At 24.8% G+C, this 24,406-nt stretch overlaps 1 protein-coding gene across 2 annotated transcripts; it reads right to left on the reverse strand.

Annotated features, from left to right (window-relative positions):
- Positions 1-1,461: 1,461 nt before the first annotated feature.
- Positions 1,462-22,893, reverse strand: LOC145829510 (syntaxin-8-like). 2 transcript variants are annotated; one of them, XR_014369560.1, is made up of 10 exons: positions 22,816-22,893; positions 18,925-19,030; positions 18,409-18,503; positions 16,613-16,723; positions 13,850-13,965; positions 13,504-13,596; positions 12,854-12,955; positions 11,609-11,713; positions 7,586-7,675; positions 1,462-1,822 (listed from the first exon to the last, which is right to left on the reverse strand). XR_014369560.1 is itself a non-coding variant. In XM_082937331.1 (8 exons), exons 1-8 carry the CDS (start codon positions 22,827-22,829, stop codon positions 11,649-11,651), a joined length of 702 nt encoding a protein of 233 aa, XP_082793457.1. In that variant the 5' UTR covers positions 22,830-22,893; the 3' UTR covers positions 10,665-11,648. The 2 variants fall into 2 exon arrangements, 1 of the variants encoding a protein (XP_082793457.1); XM_082937331.1 differs by lacking the exons at positions 1,462-1,822; positions 7,586-7,675 and having other exon boundaries at positions 10,665-11,713.
- Between the last annotated feature and the right edge of the window lie 1,513 nt (positions 22,894-24,406).

Below are 24,406 nucleotides of genomic sequence, written 5' to 3' on the forward strand. Positions count from 1 at the left end.
AAAAAGATACAATATTTAAATAAAGAAAACGAAAGATAAGAGTAATAAGTTTATGCCACCGAATGCGTGGGCTTATGGGTCGAGTTCAATGTTCAAAATGATCCAAACTGGAAGTTGTTGCTGCTTGTCTGCTGCAGTATGCGTAGGCTTATGAGTATGGCACGTTAACAACTTAAATCAAGTTGTACGCCCCGTCGACGTTGCTAAAGTAGTTATACAAAATGTATATAGAACAAGATATAAAAACTACGAAGTTATGAAGTTAAGTACAAAGTAAATGTTTCAGACAAACAAACAAATACTTGAGTAAGAATGTTTCACCAGAAATCATCTAGATTTTCCAAGATGGCGGCTTACGCTTCGGACTGGAAACTGGCGTAGTGGTGCTTCTTGTTAACGTCGAAATCCAAATGATGTGCTTTCTCGTTTGCTCTGCTGTTTATATACGTCTTTCTTACATAACAATCGCCTGGTCAAGACATGGTTGCATGATGTAACATGCTGATTAAAGCATGAAACCCGGTGTGATCGGTAGTTAATTCTACATGGCAAAAATGCGTCAACTAGCGGTTGTTATTATTTTTCGAAACAATGTTTTTAGAAACCAAAGTGTTTTAATCATTTAAAAAATTAGTAGTAAAAGAAAAGGATTTAAATATGAAATTACTTATAAACTCGACTTTTGGATTATCGAAGCGAAAATAATAAAATTTTCACGTCGATGTCCAACATTAGTACATCTCAAAACTTTGAACTTAAAACAAATAAAGCTTTTGATAGTCATATAAACTTTTATAATCGTTTAATTATGTGCTGGTAATGTTCAAAACTTAATGTAAAGTAAGATTGATGACGAAAAATCCCTGTACAAATAAAGTTTTATCAATAACTTTTGCTTTTAAGGTTAAATGTAATACACAGTTTACTTGTTAACTATATTATTTTCTGCTTTTTGTATATTCTATGTTTTTTATACTGTTGTTTTATTTATACTTATTTTTAGTAATTTTTTTATTTAAAATACCTTCCATTTATTTTTCTAATCTTTTGTATTTTATTTATTTAACTACTGAAGATCTCTTATAAATTACTATAGGAGTGATACATTGTATTGTTTTTTGATAATCTGCAAAATCTAATTTATCAACTTATGTCTAAATAAATTGAGAACTTTTTGTTGTTCAGTTTAAATAAACTACAATAAAAAGTTAAACAACATAATATTATAACTGTAAAAATATAAAAAGGAAACTAAAAACTTAAAGTTGTAAAATAAAGTTGATAAAACCAAAAGTATCACAAACTTTAAAAATTTTACAGAGAAAACGCCGAAACCTTTATACTGGACATCTTCAGCTATCGCGCTAAAACACAAGATGACAGTCCACTCTGGCTTGGAATATTTTTTAAGAATCCAAATGATACATTTAGTAAATCTAACCCCCTCGTGTTCTCCAACGGAGTTAAAATTAACGACACAGGAATGCTTCTGAAGTGGGGTGGTCAAAGACAACCCTACTATGGCAGCGTTGGAAATAAAGGCTGCGTTGTTATCTACAACAGAGCGCTCGAAACCAGATACTGTGAAAACGAATACAACATCGCATGTAGAATACCAGATGAAAATTGCGGTGATGCAAATAGCGATGATGAATGTCCAGAGAGTTCCGAATCTGACCGTTCCCGCTTAAATTTTCCCGTTTTCGCGATTATTTTGGCGGTCAGCATCTTCAAGAGCTTCTACGCTCTCGTAAAACCTGTGGCGTAACCTTGTGCGTCTTCTTGGAACAATTCTGTAGAAACTCGTCTTTTGAGTTTGCACCTGAAAAATATTTGATGCTGTATATTGGTTACAATGTGGCAGTTAGGTATATAAATAACTAAAACATGGATTTAATCTATAATTTGCTTAATTAGAATAATTTTTATGTTAAAAATTTTTCTATGAAATTATTTTTTAACTTAAACTAATTAAACAACAGTAAGTGTTGTTAATACTTTATATTTAGAACATTTTTATATCCTATTTCTTTACTTTTACAACACAATTTCACAAGTAACCACAAAAATAAGTGTAATTAACTATAAAGTGTTAAGTGTTTTCTATACTTTCTGTTTTACCATAATATCATATCTTAAATGCTTTCTTATAAAGCTTGTATTAAACAAGTAAATAAACCATGCTTTTTTTTTACCTACTAAGCAAAAAAGATCAAAGCTTAAGGTTTTTTTTAACGCAGGTTTAATCTATGACTATGTCTTTGTTGATTATAATATTTTTTTTCAGTAAATTTAAAAATCCCTTTATTTCTAGCATCTAAAGTTCAACTTTACGAGTCAATGTTGTGTTTAAAACATAATTTATGATTTATGTTTGTTTCTACTTTATTATTTATTTTCACAACATATGTTTATTGTTTTTTACATTAATAAACTTTGAATGCAAGAAAGACTTTCAAAGTATGAAATAAAAATATTAAAGACTTATGTGTGCTTTTACTTTATGAGCTTAACCGACAGTTTGTTATCATAATACTTTTAGAATAACTTTTCATAATTAAGACTTCCAATAAAAAAATATATGTAATAAGGTAAGGTTTAAAGAAGTTGTTTTTTTTTCTCGATATGTAAACTATGGGTAGGTGTCAGATATGCACGAAAGGAAATTTTTGCACGAAGACGCTTTTGCACGAGGGGTCACTTTTGCACGGGCTGTTTTTATTTTTAAGTTATTCAAATTTTTTAGGTTTTTTATTTATTCTATTTTTTTACTAATCTGATTTTTTTTTACTATCATGTGATACCCCTAGCCATTTCCCTCGGTCGGTAAATTTTTGTTTTAACTTTTATTTTTTTTAGCTTTTTATTTATTTATTAGTAACTGTTACTAGTTATTACTTTTTTTTACTATCACGGTTACCCCTAATCCTTACCCTCGATCAATATATTTTTTTTATAATTTATTTCTGTTTTTTTTTAATAATAATTTTTTAAATTTATTCTTTTATCATTATTTTTATTATAACTGTTACCCCTAACTCTTACCCTCGGTCGGTAACTTATTCATTTTTTTTTATAATGTTTGTATTTTTTTTACTATCGTGGAAAAAAGACCCTCCGTGCAAAAGTGACCCTTCGTGCAAAACTGACTGTTCGTTTATATTTTACCCCTTCCGTAAACTCTGTTTAATGTGCAGATACACGTTTTTTCTCAATATACAAGTGCAGTTGTTCAAAAGATAACTTCTGCATTTAAAATAATTGCTAGAATTGTTGGTTAACACGTAATAAAGTATGTAATTTTAGCTTAGTATTATAGTAGTTTTAATAAGGTTATTTTTTGTGAAAAACTACAATAAGTTTATTGATTTTCAAAGTTTGTTTTCTGATATATCTAATAAAATGAAAACTAGTTTTTATTGTTAGTATCTAGATATCTATTGTCTAAAAAGCAAGTAATAATTATTGTATTTGTAACCAGAAACGTTTTTTTTCCTCAAATGTTGTTTTGAGTTAGTCGACCCCATCAAGCTTATTTATTACTTGAAACACGTTTAGATAAAGCATCATGCTGAACTTTAACAGCTATAAAGTCGTCTTTAACGTTAAAAAACGTCAAAATTAACATTAACGTTTGTTACTTAAAAATTTTTATGCTTAATGTCAGCCTACTTCATTTTGAACTTTTTAAAGTTTTTAATATAATATCACTCTTATATTTGTAGTTTTTATTTTTTCATCCTATTGTATTTGTCAAAAAGATATTCTATCACAATAAAATGAAATGTAAACCTATAGTAGACTTTATACAACAATTAAACATTAATAATCTTTATTTAAAGTTGAAATCAAAAGTAAAAATCTATTATAGTAAAATCGTAGTAAAACTTAAACGGTTGAAATACTATGTGCTGATTAAAATATCTTTATTTAGTTCGTTTAAAAATCCAGAACTATAAACTAATATATTTTCTAACATTTGTACGATACAAAAAACTATTAAAAGATACATTGTAAAACTATACAGTATCAAAAAGTTTGTTTGTTTTTTAGAAACAGATGTGCACGTATTTAATTTCGATGAAAAAGTAAAGATAGTAAGAACCTTCGCTGTATACTACAACTAGAGCATTGGTTCTAAAACTTTAGAAAGCAATTCAAAGACAGTTTTTAAAGTTTGAAAAACTTATAGTACTAAACGCAATATTGAAGTCAAATAAATTTTTTATTTACTTGGTAATAAAGCAACTATTAGAAAAGTTTATTTTTTTATAAATGCACATTTACAAGCTAAATAACTGCATAGCTATAACCCGTAGGGCCTTAAAGATGAAACACCCAGCTTTACGGCCTACGACTAATTTGCAAACGACCCAAGTAAGTATATTCAATTTAAACTTTAAAACATAAAGTAAACTTGGTAGCAAGTAAGCAACGATTAGTTGTTGATTTCATTAAAAAAAATTTATAATGCAAAAAAAAATTATGATTTTAAAAAATTAGAAGGCTTTAAAAAGAAGTGTTCTACCAAATCAAGCAAAAATTAATTAACATTACAAAAAGTTTGAACATTGTACTTAAGCAAAGAAAATAATGAAAACTTGTCAAAGCGTTATGTTTAGCTATGAATTTTTTATAAACAAATGTGTACTATAAGAATTAATAAAAGTATTTTACGTATTAAAACAAAAATCAAAAGCTAAAACGATATAAAAGCCCAGATATAACTTTGAAAACTAATATATAGTCTTGAAGTAAAATCAAATGTAACAAGAAACTTAATAAACAGTGAAACAATTAACAGGGCTGCTGAAAATATTTTAAGATTTCTAAACAAAATGCTGATGATTTATTTAACAAAAACGAGTAAACAGAAAAATTAAATATTCTCAATAAAAAGTTATTATAAACCTTTTTAAGAAAAAATTAAACTATTAAAAAGTTTTAAAGTTTAAAGAAACATTTCTTTATTCGATAAATATCGTCAGTAAGATAATTTTTATTAACTTTTGTTTAAATATCATATTTATAAAGTTTAGAAATAAAACTAAGTTATATTATTTTATATGTTATAAGTAAAAATACACAGTTAGAAATTCTAATGTAATTAGAACCTTAATTTTTACACAAGAAGTTTTATACTACAAAATATTAATCATGTCTATAAAAAAATAAACTAGCTAAAACTTGTAGGTTAACTTAAATTTTTTTAAATATAAAGATATGAAACAAAAATTAAGAAAACAGATTATAAAAAACATTTTTGGCAATTAAAGATTCTAGATGGTGAGTAAGTACAACTTACTTTAATTAAACGTTTATAAAAAAATATGACTATTTAAAGTTAGCATTAATATTTAAAAAAGCTCAATAAATGATCATCTAGTAATTTCAAACCAGTAAATAAAAACATTGAAATTTTTCAAACAGATATTAAAACACACCACTACTCTAATAAACTACTAAAAACATAAGTTGTTACTGATTTTCAATTCGGGTTTTAAAGGTTTAACTCAAATTTAAGTTGTTTGGTCAAAGTTAATAATATTTTAGTCTCCTTTTAACATCGTAGAGCATAAATAAAATGAGAAAATTGTGTTTCAGGAAACTGAAAAAAAAGTTTTTATTTAGAATATCTGTAGTCCTACTTACAGCTTTCTAAAAACACAGTTATCCGGACAAGTATTTTTTTCGATAAGTAATAAAATCATTTTTAAACTTGAGGACCGCTAAATTAGTGAAATGTTCCAATAAAATTTAGTTTAAGTTTCAAAAATACCCTAAAATACGCCTAAGACCTTTTCTTTGTTCTTTATCATCAACTTAAGAATATCTAGAGTAAGTTTCATATTATGGATATATAGCCCCTTACTACTCATGCCCTTTGCTGCTTATGACCCCCTAAATTTATATAACGGCCCCAAGGGGACCATGTGACCCAGTTTAGGAAACCCTGGCTTAAGTATTTGTATCACGCAAAATAGTTTATGTTTAAAATTAAAGTTTTTTGAATTTCCTACTCAACTGAAACTGTACGGATAAGTGAATAAGCACTGTTTAAAAGATTAATTCAAAGGTATAACTTACGTCTCGATTTATTTAGATTTCTATAGGAGGAACGCCAAAATATTTTTTCAGCGAGCTTTTGGTAAATAATTTATTTCATGTATTTGAAGACTACTTTAATCATAAATAAGATACTTCTAATGATATAACCTGATTTGTCTTTTTTACTCAACGAATTCAAGTAAACAAATCATATACAACTTATAACAAAAACAAACCTTATCTTTTCTCAAACTTTTAGTTGTGCAATTACTATTAATATAAGAAAAAAATTTTGTATGTAATTAGTTTATAGACGTAGAAAAGCCATTATTTGAAAAGTAACCAAGAAAAATTTTTTTGATTTTTTGACGCTCTATATTTGTTTTATTTAACCTTACTTGTAAAAAATTGTAGTAGCAAAACATTCTACATTTAATAGTTTTTTTCATTTTTTTGTTAGCCAAGATCATATTCATTCTCAAAATTTAAAACATAAACAACTTTTATTTATTATAAAATTAGTATAAAAGTGGTCCTGGGCATGACGTTAAACTGTTCTGGTGTATGACACGATAACCGAAAGGTTTTTTGTACACCAGGTCCTCGGACCAAACCTTTTGAGCGTATTTTTCGTCGTTCAATAATTAATAAAACTATTTATATATTCCAAAAGTTTGTATCTCAATTTAAAAGCTTAAGTCTTTTTCAGTTGCATGTACTAATAAATGTTTAAAAAGAGCAACTCTTACTTTGTTCATTTTCTTGAATTTCTTACGACTTAAGGTCTGCTAGCTAGTTTCTCGTTTTATATCAATTAAAAAAAATTCTAAATATGTTTACCTTTATTTTAACAATTGATAAGTTTGAAAAAAATATCTATCTATCAGCTTATAGTCTAAAACTAATTTACGTTCAAATATAAATTTAGACGCAGAATTTTTCTGTTAAATATATATGTAATCATGATAATATGTTTAAATTCTCAGATACTGTTGTTGATGGTCGTGTGGTAAAGTTTATTATTTATTGTTGATGGCTCGAAGCATCTTATTTGTTGATAATGGCCGAAATAAATACTGGGCAAAAGGAAATAATTGTTTTTTTTAATATATTCGATTAGTCAAAATTAGTCTATTTTAACTGTCAATGGCATAAATAATTATTAACGATTCTAAATTGCAAGTAATAATAAACAACTTTTTACAGATGTAATTATCAGCACTAACATAACCTATGATTTTTTTTATTATAAAAACCTCCCAAAATAATAAATTAAAAATTTTTGCATGACAAGCTTTGACATTTCAGACAATTAATGTAAAATGATATTTATATTTTTCGATGTTTTGTTTTACTTAAGTTTTTAAATGACAGTTACAGGGTTGCTACAGATCAAGCTGAGAAAAATATCCTGAAATTTTACTAAAATTTTCCTGTTTTTTCTAAATCAAACTTTTTATTTAAACTTATTCTAAATTACATAATTAAACACGTGAAACTATCTTAAGCTTTTAATCTTATTTTTATACAGATTAACCCAACAGTTTTTTGCTGAATTCCATCATCTTACTTCCATTACATCACTTAAACCATCTGTGTATAATTGATGTGTTTTCAATAAACAGCTCTATCAGCAAAATATAGTCGACTTAGCATAAAGTTGTAAAATAACTGAAGGTAATAATATCTAACAATAAGAAACATTTATCTAAAACATGTAATACTTATATAAATTGTTCACTTACTTTAATAAAATACTACCTAAACCATGTAATATAAAATCCTTAAATTAAAAATCAAGTAGAAAATAATATACTTAAGTAACTGTAAAAAATACATAAAAAAGTAAACTATATATCTGTTATAGAAAATATATTCATCTTATCATTTTGTATAAAACTTAAAACAAATAAATCTACTCTTATTTATTTTAAAAACTTTAGTTATTCTACAAAAAATTACAAATAAGTAAAATTACAATGGAATATAACTTATTATTTAAGTTTAAACAACTTAAAAAACTTATAAAGACATATAGTATACACATAAACTTGCTACATAAAATACTAAACTTAGTGCTTAATTATAAAGAACTTAATTATTTACTTAAACAAAAAACCCTTTTATTCTTAAATTCTACGAGATAAACTTTTGTGTATATATCACAGTTTCACTATGGAAGTGTCCTTGCAACAGACCAGTTACCAAATTTTTTCATCAAACTTTCTTCGGGTTTTCAAAATTTCCTCCAGGTTTTTAAAAATTAGACGTTTTAGGGATTATTTTTAGTTGAAAATGAATTTTAAGGTAAAACCTGTGATAAATAGTATATAAGCATGGAAAAGAAAACTTAAAGATTCTTTAAGTGTGTTTTTAGATAATTTTTTTTGATGATGACAAATTAATTTATCAAAATGATAGATTTTTTGAGTCAAATAGAAACTTTACCACTTAACACATGTTAAAAATTCCAGGTTCTTAAGTTTTTTGGCAACCCTGCACAGATCATCAATACTAAAAAGCATACAAAAACTGCTTGTTCAAGTAGGGTAGTTGTTCAATACGTTGATAGAAAAGTCTTGCAGTTTTACAAAGGATATTTTATTAATTTATACCAGATGAAGGCATTAGAAATTAAATAGTTTTGTAAATTTTTAGGAAAATTTTACAATTTTAGTCTGACATAAGAATTTTTAATTCATTTTCACAATTCGAAGGCTTTGGAAAATAAAGAATTTTGTAAATTTAAACTGCCAATATCTAACTTTTTCTTTAATTTCTTGACCTTTTTTCAAAAACCCCCATTTTTTCCTGACTTTTGTGATTTATTATAGTTTTTCCTGACTTTTCCTGACTATGTGGCAAACCTGCATTTAATAAATTTCATGGTTAATTTGTTTGGCCTGTTTTAAATATCTCTTAAACGTTTACAAATATCATTAAGATCAAAGCTTAAATTGTGAATCAATAGAAAAAAAAATAAATAATTTAGTCATACCTAAATAAAAGTCTTGTTTTACAAATAATGATTTAAAAACACTTAATGAAAATCTAACAAAAACGTTTTAATGAAAATCCAATAGTTTTTCAAGAGTACCTCAAGACGCATAAGAGTAGTTGTATTTAAACAAGTAATTAAAAATGATTTAAGTCTTAAAAACAAACTAAGTTAATCAATAAATCAACAATATATAAATTCAATCTATAAAAGATTAGCATAGTTGCCACTGAGAAAACTGAGAAAAATTTCACGACTTTTTACCTAAATTTTCCTGACTTTTCTAAATCAAACTATCAAATTAAACTTATTCTAAAATACATAATCTAACACTTGAAACTATATAAAGCTTTAAATCTAATTTTAATACAGGTTAAAAACAACATTGTTTGCTAAATTCTATCATCAAACTTCCAGTACATCACTTAAACCATCTGTGTATGATTGATGTTTGTGATAAATAGCTCTATCAGCAAAATACTTGTATTATTACCTTATAAACACAGCTTGTCTGAAAAAAGACTCTATTTTTAGCATTTCCTAGTATGAATGTATCTAGATAAACTAACGACATATAAGGAACTTTTACAATTAGAACCTTGAATTCATAACGAACTTCACAACTAAAATCTTAAAACAATAACAAATTTTTACAGTTGAACCTTAAAACAATAAAGAACACAAATTTTTAGAATATGTAAACTTTGGCATAATTAAAATATAAAAAAAAATTAAATACTGATCTGAAAAAAACAATGGTTAGTCTGAGTTTGGAAACCCAATACATAAAGTATTAGTTTTCTGTACAAATAATTCTAATCTAACACCTTAAGACGAAAAATAAATTTACTCTCTACCAGTAATAAGCTATTTATCTAACTAAAAGTAAACTTTAGTCAGACTTAGCATATAAGTTGTAAACAACCTATAAGTTAAAAATATATAATAATAAAAAGTATTTATTTAAAACATGTTTTACTTATATAAACTGTTTACTTAGTTTAACGAAATACTACCTAAACTATTTAATATAGAATCCTTCAATTAAAAAAGAATATACTTAACAGAACTGTAAAAAAAAAGACATAAAAAAGTAAACTATATGTCTGTTGTATAAAATATTTTCTCTTATCATTTAGTATAAAATTTGTAACAAATAAATATACTCTTATTTACTTTAAAAACTCAAGTTACTCTACAAAAAATAAAAATAATAAGTAAACTTAATCTTGGCATATACCTCTCTTATAACTTATTTTATAAATTTAAACAACTTTGAAAAAATATAAAGAGGTAAAGTATACATATTAACTTGTTACATAAAATACTAAACTAACTGCTTAATTATAAAGAACTCAATTATTTACTTAATCAAAAAACACTTTGATTCTAAAATTATGCTAGATAAACTTTTGTGTATATATCAGTTTCACTATGGAAGTGTCCTGCTACGGATCATCAATAGAGCTTACAAAATCTGCTTGTTCAAGTAGGGTACTTGTTCAATATGTTAATAGAAAATTATTGCAGTTTTATAAAAGATAACTTACTAATTTATTCCTTATGAAAACATTGGAAATAAGATTAAATATTTATGTAAATTTCTAGGAAAATTTTGGAATTTTTTTCTGACTTTAAAGGACTTTTAATTAATTTTTACCATTTGAAGGCTTTGGAAAACCAGGAATTTTGTAAATTTAAACTGACAAAATCTGACTTTTTTTTAATTTTATCAAATTTCATGACTTTTCCTGACTTTTGTCATTTTTTTTAATTTTCCTGACTTTTCCTGACTTTTTCTGACCGAGTGGCAACCCTGAGCCAAAAAAAAGTTATTAATTATGAGTACTTCTATATAACTATATCTAAAACTAAGTTAATTTTGTTTTCTTAGTACTGTGCCAATAACTTTTTTCAAGTCTTAAAAACATCAGAAAAGAAACTAGAGAACTAAAAAAAGTAAATTTGTTTTTAATCACACAACTTAAAATTCAAATATATAAGATCCTACATTGCTAAAAAAGTTCATACAAAAGTAATAAAGAAAACAATGATTAGTAAACACAATTCTTTTTTTTTATCTTTAATTTGTATCTAGTATTTTAGAATGTAGTATCAAGTAAAAAGTCATTATCTCATTTACATTCTTTAGAAATCAAAATGCGACTTTGAAAATAATCAAAAGATTTTATAAAGATATACCAGCTAATAGAGTTTTTTAAAACATATTTTTAGATCAATTTACATCTTAATTATAGTTTAACTAAACCAGAAAAAAAAACCAATGAAGCTGATACTTTTTCCATCAAGTTTCGAGTAAATGTAGATTTTATTTTAATTAATGTTTACAGTAAAGATATTTATATTTTGGACATGATTGGGCTTTAAACAACAAGCTAACATCGCAAAACAATCATTTTAAAACTTCAAATCAGTTATCAAGTTTTGAAGAAAATGTTTTTTTGAAGGGAAGGTTCACTTAAATAAAAAAGTTAAAACTAAGTTTATAACTTTATAATTATGTTTACTAGTTATCTATAACACGAATGAATAATCAATGACTGTATTGTAATTGCACTTAGAGGTATATGTTTTTATGATGTCAAACTGGAACGAACGCCACTACAATTAAGACTACACCGAGTAACACAACAACCATCTGAAGACCTGTGAAAATGTTATACTGTATTCAATTAAAAAGGCTACTTAATGAAACGATGTATATAAAAAAAAATTCTTAGTTCAAGATGTTTAACTTCCTTTAAATTCTTTTGGAGGCAATTTACATAAACAATTTTACTTAACTTAATTATATATTTCCATAGTGTAAATTTGAGTCACACAAATATTATAGAAAAAAATATCTGCTATAATAAAATATTTTAAGCACTATCAAAGTTTTAATTAACTTAATATTTTTATTTTTTATTTAAAACTTTACTACTATACTTTCACTTTATTACTTTATACAGGGTTACCAAAGGTTGTTCTGTAAACGTCTTCCAGGTTTCTGAAATTCTATTAGGTTTTTAAAAAACAAGTTTTATGGTACATACGTATAAAATTAAACTTGAGTTTAAAAAAATGTTCTAAGTAGTATAATAACATTAAAATGATACTGTGAAGCTACTTAAAATATGTATTTTAATGAAAAAATTAAAGGATTATCGTTATGATAGGTGTTTTGTATCTAATCGATATTACGATACTTAACATGTAAATATAGTTTAGAACTGCAGGTTTTTTAGTGATTTTTGTTCAAAATTCAAAGTTTCACCAGATATTTTCAAAATTTCTTAACTTCCATGTTTTTTACCTTAATTGTCAAATTCCAGGTTTCTTTAAGTTCCATGTTTTTTGGCAACGCTAGTTAACAACAAAAATTATTCATGTCAAAAAAATTAATCTGACAAAAACTACCAAAAACCGACTGAAGCAGTTTTTATTAAGTTTTTAGGTGGAATTGAATTAAAGCAGCATAAAATTAAAATTTAAATAAAAATGTGTTAGAAAATAAAGTAATGCAAACGTTATTTCAAAATGATGACAGAAAACAATAAAAAACGTATTTTTATACCAAACACTTCTTAATTACTTTAATATTAAGCTCTTTTAACATTAAGCTTGTTAATAACATTAAGTTTCTTAAATACTATAACAAACTACTTTTAATGATAAAATCAATTAGAATTAGAACATAAAATCTCTAAACAATTCTTTATTGTATCATTTAGATTAATATTTTTCTAATAATTCTCAACACAAACTATTATCATTTATAAATTCATAACGTGAATTTCTACTCACCAAAAGTAGACTTGGTCATGTTAACAGTTGCAACTTGTAACAAATTTTCATTTAACATGTTGTGGTTAACTTCTGTTTTGCTGTTTATTTCATCCAAAATATCTGTAGTAAAAAATAATTAAAAATTAAAAATATTATATTAAGTTAAGTACAACCATAGAATGTTTAAAATAATTCAAAACTTAATATAGAACTATAAAATTATTGAAATATTTTAATTAATAAACAAGTACCTTTTTTCGGTTTACTTATATTTTACTTAAAAAAAAAATAAATATCTGAGATTAGATAGAACACATTAATTACAATAACTAGTATAGTTTTACAATTCATGAAAATATTTAATATACTGAAGCTAGACCTATGCTTAAACAGTTTCAAAGCCTTATTATACTTTTAAAACTACTTTATGGTTTCAAAACTCTTTAAATATTCAACATTTGCTGGTAAACTTACCATGTATACGTTTTTTATTATGAAACTGTTAAGTATTCAGTTTACTGCTTTTTTATCTAAAGTAAAAACAAACGTTGTTATAACATTTGTTAATCTAACTTTATAATTTTAAAAAGAAAGTAATAATTTTCAATCAAGAAAAGCACTCACTCAAGCAAATAATAGAAAGTATTAAATTGTAGATAATCACAAACCACAATGCTCATTAGCCTGTATTCCAATGTTTATACCAATTTCTTTTTGTCTGTTGAGTGACCCTGCTAGTAAATCAAGTCCTTTTTCTTGCTCTGGAAACAAAAATAATACTAATAATAATAAAATTATAAAAAACAATAATACATACAATAATCATATTATTACTAGCTTAATACAAACTTTAAGTAAAAAAAGTTTTGAAAGAAGTTATAATGAAATTAAACAAAAAATACAATTTATTTGAAATTTACAGTTACTCAGTTTCACAGAAAAACGGATTTTCAAACTGTGATTTTTATTCAAACAGAAATCAAACTTAACTAATAACCAACAACTTTTAACTACCTTTATATATTTGTTCTTTCATACTAAGTTGTAACGTGTTAATTTCGTCGTTTTCAAGCCAATAGTTGCTTGCTTGAATGTTCGTTCCGCTTGAAGTTGATTCCAACAACTCTTTTCTGTTTTTATAAAAAGTTCACAATTTTAAGCTGTGTGTGTTTTACTTTACAATTAATTGAAAGAACATCTATTAAGGGCATAGGGGGGGAGGTCCGACATTTTTTTTTACTAAAAATAACATTGTATCTTATATGAAAGCTTGAAGTACAAACTAATAGCCAGTTTTTATAGAATTAAAAAATCTGATTTAACTTTTGAGATATTGTAATTTTTATAAAAAGTTTCCAATACAAACTTATGGACCGCAAATTTTTCAACATCAATTTTCTTGGAAATTTAAAAAATCACTAAAACCTATCTTCTCCTTCATTTTTTGATCTAGAGACCTCAAACTTTCAGAAAAAGTTCTTCTTATAATTTAGAAGACTTTGAATGTTGGAATTATGAAAATATTAAAAAATAAAAATTATAGATAACAAACACAAAAAAAATAGGTGGTTTTTTATAATAAAATTATAAAAATTATTGGGCCTAAAAGTTATGTAAAATCCTTAATTTTTTTTTATAAACAAAAATGTCTTTATGAAAACGCTAAACAAGTAAAAAGTACTTTATATTTTGCAGAGAAACTTTTTCAACTTTAATACTTATTATTAATAATAATAATAATAATAATAATAATAATAATAATAATAATAATAATAATAACATGTACCTCACAACAAAAGTTGTATTTCATACAAATCTAACTGTTACTGTAAAGATATAAGTCTTATATCAAGTCTGTCAAAGAGCACATACTCAAGTATGTAAAAAGGTATTTAATTATAGTCGAAAAAAAGTATAAGTTTATTTTAGTTGTAATTTCTGCAAAACTTGTGTTTATGATTAAAATCTAAAATAATATATAGTTATATATGTTTTAAATCTTTAATAATGTCTTTATTTAATTAAACTTAAAGGAATTTATAGTTTATCAAAATAATTGAATTTATGTGGATAAAAAACTGAATATACTCTATTATATATACTTAATTTATTTTTTTTCTTGCTTTTCTTATAAGATTTTTCAATACTTATAATATATGTATACTTACTGAACTGTGTTTTTGATAAATTTTATAATTATACTATACAATGTATGTTCCAATTATGTTAATGTGGTTACAATTTTTGCATGTCTAAGGAAAAAATAATGGGCTTTTTATTTAAAAAAATAAACTTTGGCATTTGTATGAAAGCTTTAAGTGTATACTATAAGATACTCGTTGTAGAAAAAATAAATCATTTTTTCTTACAAAATATTAGTTTTGTAAAAGTTTTTCAATACTAAATCAAATTTATAGAGGTGAACTTTTTCATGGCTAATTTTATTTAAAGTTTGAAAACTTACTAAAATATATATTTCCTCTTACATTTTTAAAGTAATTTACTCCAAAATTTTAAGAATATTTTAAAATCATTATTTAAATAACTTGTAGAAAGCAGAAACTCATTTCTTCTATTTGTTATTGAAAAAAAATTATTTGGAAGATTAAAGATTTCTTTTGACAAGCTGTTCATAAAATATAAAAACGATTCAAAATCTGTAACAAGAGATAGAACAAGTGATTTTTTTATTTTAAGTTGTTGCCTTCAACAGGGTTACCACTTTTTTAGGCAAAAAATTCTGTCTAGGGTGAATCAAACTGGCCTGAGTTTATTTTAAAACTGAAAGTATGAGCCAAAAGCCAAAAAAACTATTGATCAAGCAAAAATACCTTTAAATATTAAATCAATATCAAAAACAGTGATCAAAACAAAATCTTAGAGAAATAAAAAGATTAAAAGTCACAAAAAATTAACTTAAAATTTACTAAAAGTATCCAAACTAGTCTGAGTTATCTTGAGTGTATGGCAACTCTTGACTTATTCAATAATCTACTTAGATTTTTCACGTTGATCATTTATGATTCAAAAACCATTAAATTTTTTAAACGATAAAAAAATAACTAATTGCTCATTTATTTCTGTTAAAATAAGACTATACTTCCATATAAGCTCTAAAAGTCTAAAGCAAGGTTTCCCAAACTTTTTTTAAAAAGGCCCCCTTTAAAGAAATAAAAAAAGCAATGACCCCTCCAAAAGACTTCTGAAAAAACTACAACAAAACAGCCTAATAAGACCTTTTTTTGCTCATCATCAACTCCATAATACCTAGTGTTAGTTTCAAATTATGACCTCATGCTCCCCTTTCGCCCCTTTACCACTCATGGCCCCTAAGGGGCCACTTGGCCCAGTTTGGGAAATCCGGCTTTAAAGTTTACTGTTATTTGCATTTGTAATTACCTTTTGTTTATAAGGTTTTTATAAAATACTTTAGTATTTCTATAGTGTTATATAGTTGTTCTATAAAGTTATAATGTTTATGCTATGTAATTAATGACAAGAATAGCTTGAAATTTATTTACTTTTACTGAGTTAAGTATCCTTTAAATTTTTTATACATACATTAACAACTACTTTTTATCATGTTAGTTTTAATCCTATAAGCTTTTATAACTGACTTACAGTTATATATAAAGTTATTGAACTAATGAGAATATTTGTAAAAGATGTGAAAACAAATCTGTTAGTTCTACACTAATGTGTACAATGTACATATTTATTCTATCAAGTCTTTTAAAATTAATGAAAACAAGACTATTAGATGAACCAACAACTAGCCTTTCATTAATACGAAACTTTCTGCCATACGTAAACGTGCTGTTTAAAATTTGTATTTTGCTTGATAAGCTATCCAACAAATTTTGACGTCTTTCCAGTTCACCCTGGGTTCTGTTTGCAGTGTTATTGTAATGTATTCTACTTAAAAATATTCTTTACATTATGAAACTGTATTCAAAACTAATAGCTTTTAAAAATTTAATTTCAAGCACACTAAAATGTTTAAGCTTTGTATAATTTGTTTTATATTTTTTTAGCAACAAAAAACTTAATACATGTTTTGTAATTTATCAATATGTTAAATGTTTCTTAACTTAAGCTATTACTTAAAATGTTTTATTGAAATTTCTAAAGAGCATAAGGGGGCCAAAAACTATTTTTTACAAAAATTACATTTGCCCTTATTTGAAAACTTTGAGTTACTATTAGTTACTTTTTATAGGAGAAAAAACAAAGCAATTTTTAAGATATAACCAGTTTTGTAAAAAAATCTGATACCAAAACTATGAAACCAAAGCTATGAAATCAAAACTTTTCAAGGCCAAATTTCTCAAAATTTGAAAAAAAAAAGGAAATCAATTATATCTTTTACTTTTAGAGCAGATCATTTCAAACTTTCAAGAATTTTATTTTTTTATATTACAAATAACTAACAGGAGTGAATTTTTGAAGAAAAAAAGCATTTTTTAAAATATTATAACAAAATAAAATAAATAAATAAATATGTTTATTTTAAAAATATATAGAAAATACTAATAGATAAATATATTTTCTACAAATTGTTGAAAAACTATCAGATTACTCTGAGAAACATTTAAAACAATTTCATCTCAAAAACAAGGCATACTTTTAGGGGTAGGTGTCAAATATTTCTGAAGGGACTTTTTTGCAAGAAGGATTAATTTTGCACAATGACACTTTTGCACAAAGTTTCACTTTTGTACAAAGGGACATTTTTTGCCTTGAAAAGTTTTGGTTTCATAGTTTTGGTATCAGATTTGTTTACAAAAATGGTTATAACTTAAAAATTGCTCTGTTTTTTCTCCTTTAAAAATTATCTAATAGTAACTCAAAGTTTTTAAATAAGGGCAAATGTAATTTTTGCACAAAGAGTCTATTTTGCAATGGTTCAATTTTTACATTCTATCACTGTTACCCCTAACCCTGACCCTCAGTTGGTAACTTTGTCTTTCCTATTTTTTTGATTTTTTTTTAATTTATTATATTTTATTGTCTTTTTTCAACAAAACTTTATTTGATTTTTTACTTTTACTATCACTGTTACCCTTAATCCTGCAAAGGTTACCCTTTGTGCGAAATTGCTTTGTGCAAAATTGTCTATTTGTGCATATTTGACCCCTTGTGCAAAAATTTCTTTGTGCATATTTGGCTTGTATACATTTTTAGTGCAATAGTCTAACTTTGTCTTTTTAGTTTGCACCTGCCATTGAGAACCTATTTAACCCTTTAACTTTTATCACTTATATATCTTTCTCTGAACATATTTTTAGCTTCTTTGGATTTTAACAAGCAGTAAAAAGTAACTGGTAGATTGATTATTTACTTAGAAAATTATACTAATTTTCAAAAAAAGGTCTTTTACCCTCTATGCCTTTAAAAGTTAATATTATTTCTTTACATCAACTGCTTAAAGTTTAACTATCTGACTTTCTTTTTATAAAAGTTTTTGAAGTTAGAAATATTTTAAGAAAAAACTTAAAAAAACTCAAAAATTTAGGTACCTTTAAGATCAACCCTTTAAAAAAAAGTTTTTTTATTTTTATTCGTAAACATACTTTTGATTTAATTTTGTTGGATTATACAGTTCGACTTTTAGTTGCTCATTCAGTGAAGTAATCAACAAAATATCTTTTTTAATATGATCATTTACCTGTGAAATGTAGAAAAACACAATGAATTTTTACATTTTGGATTAAAACAGCAAAACTATTTCTGTACAAAAATTACATAAGAACCTTACTTACAGAATTTTTTTTGATAGTTAAAATAAGTATTAAACTGTTAAACTAGTAATATGCATATGAATGAATTTGAAAAATCTAAACATTTACTTATTAACACATTTTTAAACAAATTACCTAAATTTCAACTTAAGTTGTAAGTATGTTAAAAACCTGATAATAAATCAAAATTACTAAGTCTTGTCAGAAATTAATGCATTTTCAAACTTTTGGATACATAAACATTAAACAATATCAACAGGATTGTTTTTAACTGGTATAAAAAGTATAATAATTATATTTAAAATATTATTATCTTATATAAGCATATATTTTAATTTTCATACTTACATTAGCAACAGATGATGTACTTCCAAAATGCTGTTCATTGTGTAATTCATTTATTGATTCTGCTATTTCTGTGCATATTTGAATTGCATTCTGATACTTAGCAAGCCTGTAAGAAAAGTAAGAAATAAGTTTTAAAATAATCATTAGCACAATAAATTGTTTATAAATTAACAAACTACATTTACTACTCACAAAACAACAACCAATTGCAAACCTGAAAACAGAAGCTATGATCAATACAAAAACACAATCAAACTTTGTAAATTAATACTCAAACGAAAACTAGAAAACAAAACCTATGAACGAACTTGGAAAATTTTAGTGAAGGAAAACAAGTATATACCAAACAAGGAAACGTGCAGTCTTTGTTTGAAAGAAAAACTTTAATTTTACAAGCAAGCTGCAATTGTATAACCAAGAAATAAGACTAAAAGGGATGTTGCTGACACAGACACAAACTTATATTTGTAAATAAAAAATAAAACAAAAAGTTAGAATGCAAATGAGTATGTCTAACAGCGGTAAGTTTTTTTTTAATATACCTGAATTTGTTAGCGCCTAATGATTTACAGTAGTGTTTTTCAACATCTAGGATTTGATCTTTCAACATTAACTCAGAGAGTTTTCACATCAAAGTGTGCATATAAATTATTTTGTTGGTCACAGAAAACATTTTAATGTTTTGAATCAATAGTTTTTATTTTATAACATTCCTTATGATAACTTTTATTGTATTTTAGCATAATATAAAAAAATGAGCAATTATAATATTGTAACAAAAATATTGGCAAAAATTATCAGAGCCAAAGTTTGGACTTTTATTTAGTGTGAGAAACAAGCTCAAAGTTTGTTAAGAACAAGTTTTGGTTATGTCACTTCAATTATCTGAACAAAGCTCTGGATAGACTAAAACCCAACTTTTTTTCTCATTGAAACTTGTCATCTAGCCATAACTGAAGAAAGCTATAGTGTTTAATTTACAAATACTCATTAATTTTTATCATTAATATGGATGAAATTATCAGAGACATTGCATTTCCACGCAAAGCAAAAACACGTTGTTCACTAGGAAGACAGCTAGCACACTTGTTTGTGATAATAGTCAAAAGAAAAGTTATTCTGTAAAAAAAAGATTTTTAACAATCTAGTGGACAAAAAAAATTTTCTTTGTTATTATTTTCTATACAGTTTTACAATTTAACAAACCAAAACTAGCTTAACATACATTACAACAAAATTATACAAAACTAACCATACAAATACTAAAATAAACACATGATACCAATAAAAATAAACAAATACCAACTAAACACAATTAAGCAACATCCATATGTAACACAAATTACACATTAAGCATTCTGAACTTTCTTTGTGTATTGGCTGAACAAGAATTTCCTAAGTCGCCACTTGTTTTTGAGAAATTTCTTCCACGTTTTCTAAATTTCTTCAAGGCTTTTAAAAGTACAGGTTTTTAGGTATATTTTTAGTTTAAGTTAAGTTTAAGGTAAAATACTGTGTTAAATAGAATAAAAAAATTGAAAAGATACTGTAAAACAACTTTAATTTTGTTCTTTAACTAAAAAATTGATAATGACAAAAAACTTTTATCTACAGTGACCACTTGCATGTATACACATATTGTGTTCACAGCAATGTGGTAACTGAATGAGATAACTAAATAAACAAGTTGTAGGTTATATACCTACTATATTGGCTGTTTTCTTACAATGGATTTGATTAAAAACAGCTTGTAGGCTTTCTCACTTTTTTGGTTTACAAAAATAGTTTTTATTTAAGTTTTACATATATGAATAAATGGTTCAAGTGTATGAAAAGTGATTTTTTCTACTATGTTTCTTGCCCATCTAAGATTAAGGTTGTATTGCATGGTATTTAACAAAGATCTTTCTCTAACACAATGTAAGACAAGCTTATTTTCATCTGGGCTAGAAACAATTCAATTAAAAATAAGATATTTATTGAGTTGAAATGAAACTTCTGCCATAAATGTTTTGAGTAAATTGAAAATTTTACCTTGTCTCATTTTAAGGTATAAAGGGGGGCTAAGACACCTAAAAAATAAAGAGCAAAGCCTAGAGTTTGATAGGTTTTAATGAAAGGCACAAACTAAAAATGCAAAAACATCAAATTCCGTGAAAATCCACATCTTTATTTATTAGCATTTGAAAACTATATAAAAATTAAAATATATAACTTACTTAATGCATACAAAAAACTTTCAATAGTATAGATTTTTTGAATTTTTTATTGACAATTCTAAAATGCTTTACTAAATAACATGGTTGCCACTGATTAAGCTGAGAAAAATTTCCTGACTATTTCCTGACTTTTTACCAAAATTTTCCTGACTTTTCTAAATCAGTTTTAATTATATTAACTATTCACTAAGTTTAAAAAAATACTACCTAAACTATTTAATATAAAATCCTTAAACTAAAAATCAATTAAAAGAGAATATACTTAAGTAACTGTAAAAAAAGACATAAAAAAGTGAACTATATACCTGTTGTATAAAATATTTCCTTTTATCATTTAGTATAAAATTTGTAACAAATAAATATACTCTTATTTACTTTAAAAACTTAAGTTACTCTACAAAATATACAAATAATAAGTAAACTTAATCTTAGCATATACCTCTCTTATAACTTAATTTATAATTTTAAACAACTTTAAAAAAATTATATAGAGGTAAAGTATACACATTAACCTGTTACATAACATACTAAACTAACTGCTTAGTTATAAAGAACTCAATTATTTTAACAAAAAACACTTTGATTCTAAAACTATGCTAGATAAACTTTTGTGTATATATCAGTTTCACTATGGAAGTGTCCTTGCTACAGATCATCAATACTAAAAGCTTACAAAATCTGCTTGTTCAAGTAGGGTACTTGTTAAATATGCTAATAGAAGATTTTTGCAGTTTTATAAAGAATATTTAACTAATTTATACCAGGTGAAGGCATTGGAAATAACATTAAATATTTATGTAAATTTCTAGGAAAATTTTGGAGTTTTTTCTGACTTTAAAGGACTTTTAATTAGTTTTTACCATTTGAAGGCTTTGGAAAACAAGGAATTTTGTAAATTGAAACTGACAATATCTGACTTTTTTTTTAATTTTATCAAATTTCCTGACTTTTCCGGGCTTTTTTTCAAAACCCCCCTTTTTTTCCTGACTTTTCCTGACTTTTGTCATTTTTTTTAATTTTCCTGACTTTTCCTGATTTCCTGACTTTTCCTGACCGAGTGGCAACCCTGAAATTATAGTGAGTAGATTTGTAAGATGTGACTGTATATGATAATTTTTTTATGTTAAATTGAAATTTTACTTTTTCATGTAAAAATTGTTCAAATTTCCAGGTTTTCAGTGATTTTTGTATAAAATTCCAGGTTCTTTTGGCCTAAATTGTCAAATTCCAGTTTTTCCAGAATTTAAAGTTTAGTAGCCGACCAGACTTTTTTAATGTATTTAAACTCATACTTTTTTAAGTTTTTAGATTTTTGGAACACTATACCACAACTTAGGACCCAAATACTAAAACATATGTTTGTTGTTGTAGAGAAATGAGTAAGTATTATGCTTTACTACCATAATACAAATACCTGAAGGAGTCATACTTTATAAGTAAAGCTTATAAATAACATAACTAATGATCCAAAGTATTTTATAAAAAATAAATTTATCAATCCTTAAAAGAGTTACAATCAGTGAAATTACAATAAATTTTTTTATTATTATGCATTTGAACTCAGACATAAGAAATAGAAAATGCCCAAGAAAAACTTATGGACTGAATTTGACTTAAGTAAAATTTTTCAATGCTATCTAATTGGGAACTTTCTGATAAAAATATAACTTACCATGGATCTGCCATTTCTATTTAATTTCAATGAAAAAATTTGCCTTTTGGTACATTATATTAATTTGTTTATTTTACTATACTAATTGTAATAATTAGGGTTGCTTGAATTTCACACAATTTTGTTATAAAAATCCCCCGTTTCAATAAGCAGCATATATATGCAAGTAAAGCTTAATAAAGTAACATGGCAGTAAAAATATCTCAAGAGTTAAACTTTAATCTAATAAAATAATAACAAATACTTAAAAAAAGTTAAAAATAAATTAATAACTTAAGCTTAATGTTACAGAATAACTGTTCAAAAGAATTTTTGTTGAATAAAAACATAAACTATTTTTATAAAATAAATAGTTATAATTTTTTATAATAATAAATTTAGAAAGACTTTAAAAAATAATCTTATTTAAAATTTTGTAAATACATAATAAAAACGCTGTACATTTAAAAAATTTGATCAAAAATTTTTATGTTTAAAATAACTAATAAATAAATAGCTCAAGAAGAATTTAAAACTCGAGTAGTACATATAAAATATAATAAAACATAAGAAAAGTATTGGAAATATATTTATTTTATAAACTTACTATTTATTTTTAAACTAAGTTTTTGATATTTTATAAAGATTTCTTTAGCATTTTCAAATAAGCCTATTATAACAATAGTATTATCTATGCCTCATAAAAAATTTTGTACTTTTTGTAAAACTAAGCCTACTAAAATAATATCTTTATTTTTAGCATATTTTACAAGTCAGTACTAAAGAGTATAAAATAGTAATAATAACTAAAATTTTTATCATACATAACATCTTCAATTTTGTTTTTATTGAATGGTAAATTTTAACGACTTTTCCACCAAATTAAATTACAATTTCAAAAAATTTTATACGAAATAGTAACAAAGAATAATTTAACAATTATTCAGTTTAATTTAAAAAATATTTTATTTATACAACTTAGCTTAAAACTTAAAGACTATTTTCATTTAAAAACTTGTTAGTTACAATTAAAAGTTTACAATGTTGTTAGTAACCGTTTACTGAAAAAGACATTTCGACAAGAAATGCCAAACTTAAGTTATTACACAAAAGGTGCAAGATATAAGTTTTAGCAGTCCATAAATTTATAATTGAAATTAAATATCTAAAATAGTAAGGATTCTTAAAACACCAATATGTTTATTTGTAAGATTTTTGAACTATAATTCTAATTTAAATACAATTTGTGTAGAAGTTTGAATTTTTTAATTTTAATTTATTGATAAAAAGGTAAGCTTAAATTATGTACTTTTTTGTTGAGTTAATCTTAGAAATTAAATCAGACTAGTTTTTATTTTGTATCATTTTGATTTTTTCTAAATTATAAAAAGCTATAGGTTAATGAAAATATATATAGCCAAATGTTAATGAATTAAACTTAATGCATTTTGAACAACTGAATAATAACTATCTGTGGAAGCTAATAAGTAGCACCATTACTTATATAATGTAGTAAGAGAAGGGAAAAATAGCTAAATACCTTTGGCTTACTAAAGCAATGTTATAAGCTGATATGACTTGATTTAGTTTTACTTTTTTTCAGTTTATTTGC

This window comes from Thalia democratica, chromosome 2 (assembly GCF_965202585.1).
Source record: "Thalia democratica chromosome 2, ktThaDemo2.hap1.1, whole genome shotgun sequence".
Taxonomy (NCBI): domain Eukaryota; kingdom Metazoa; phylum Chordata; class Thaliacea; order Salpida; family Salpidae; genus Thalia; species Thalia democratica.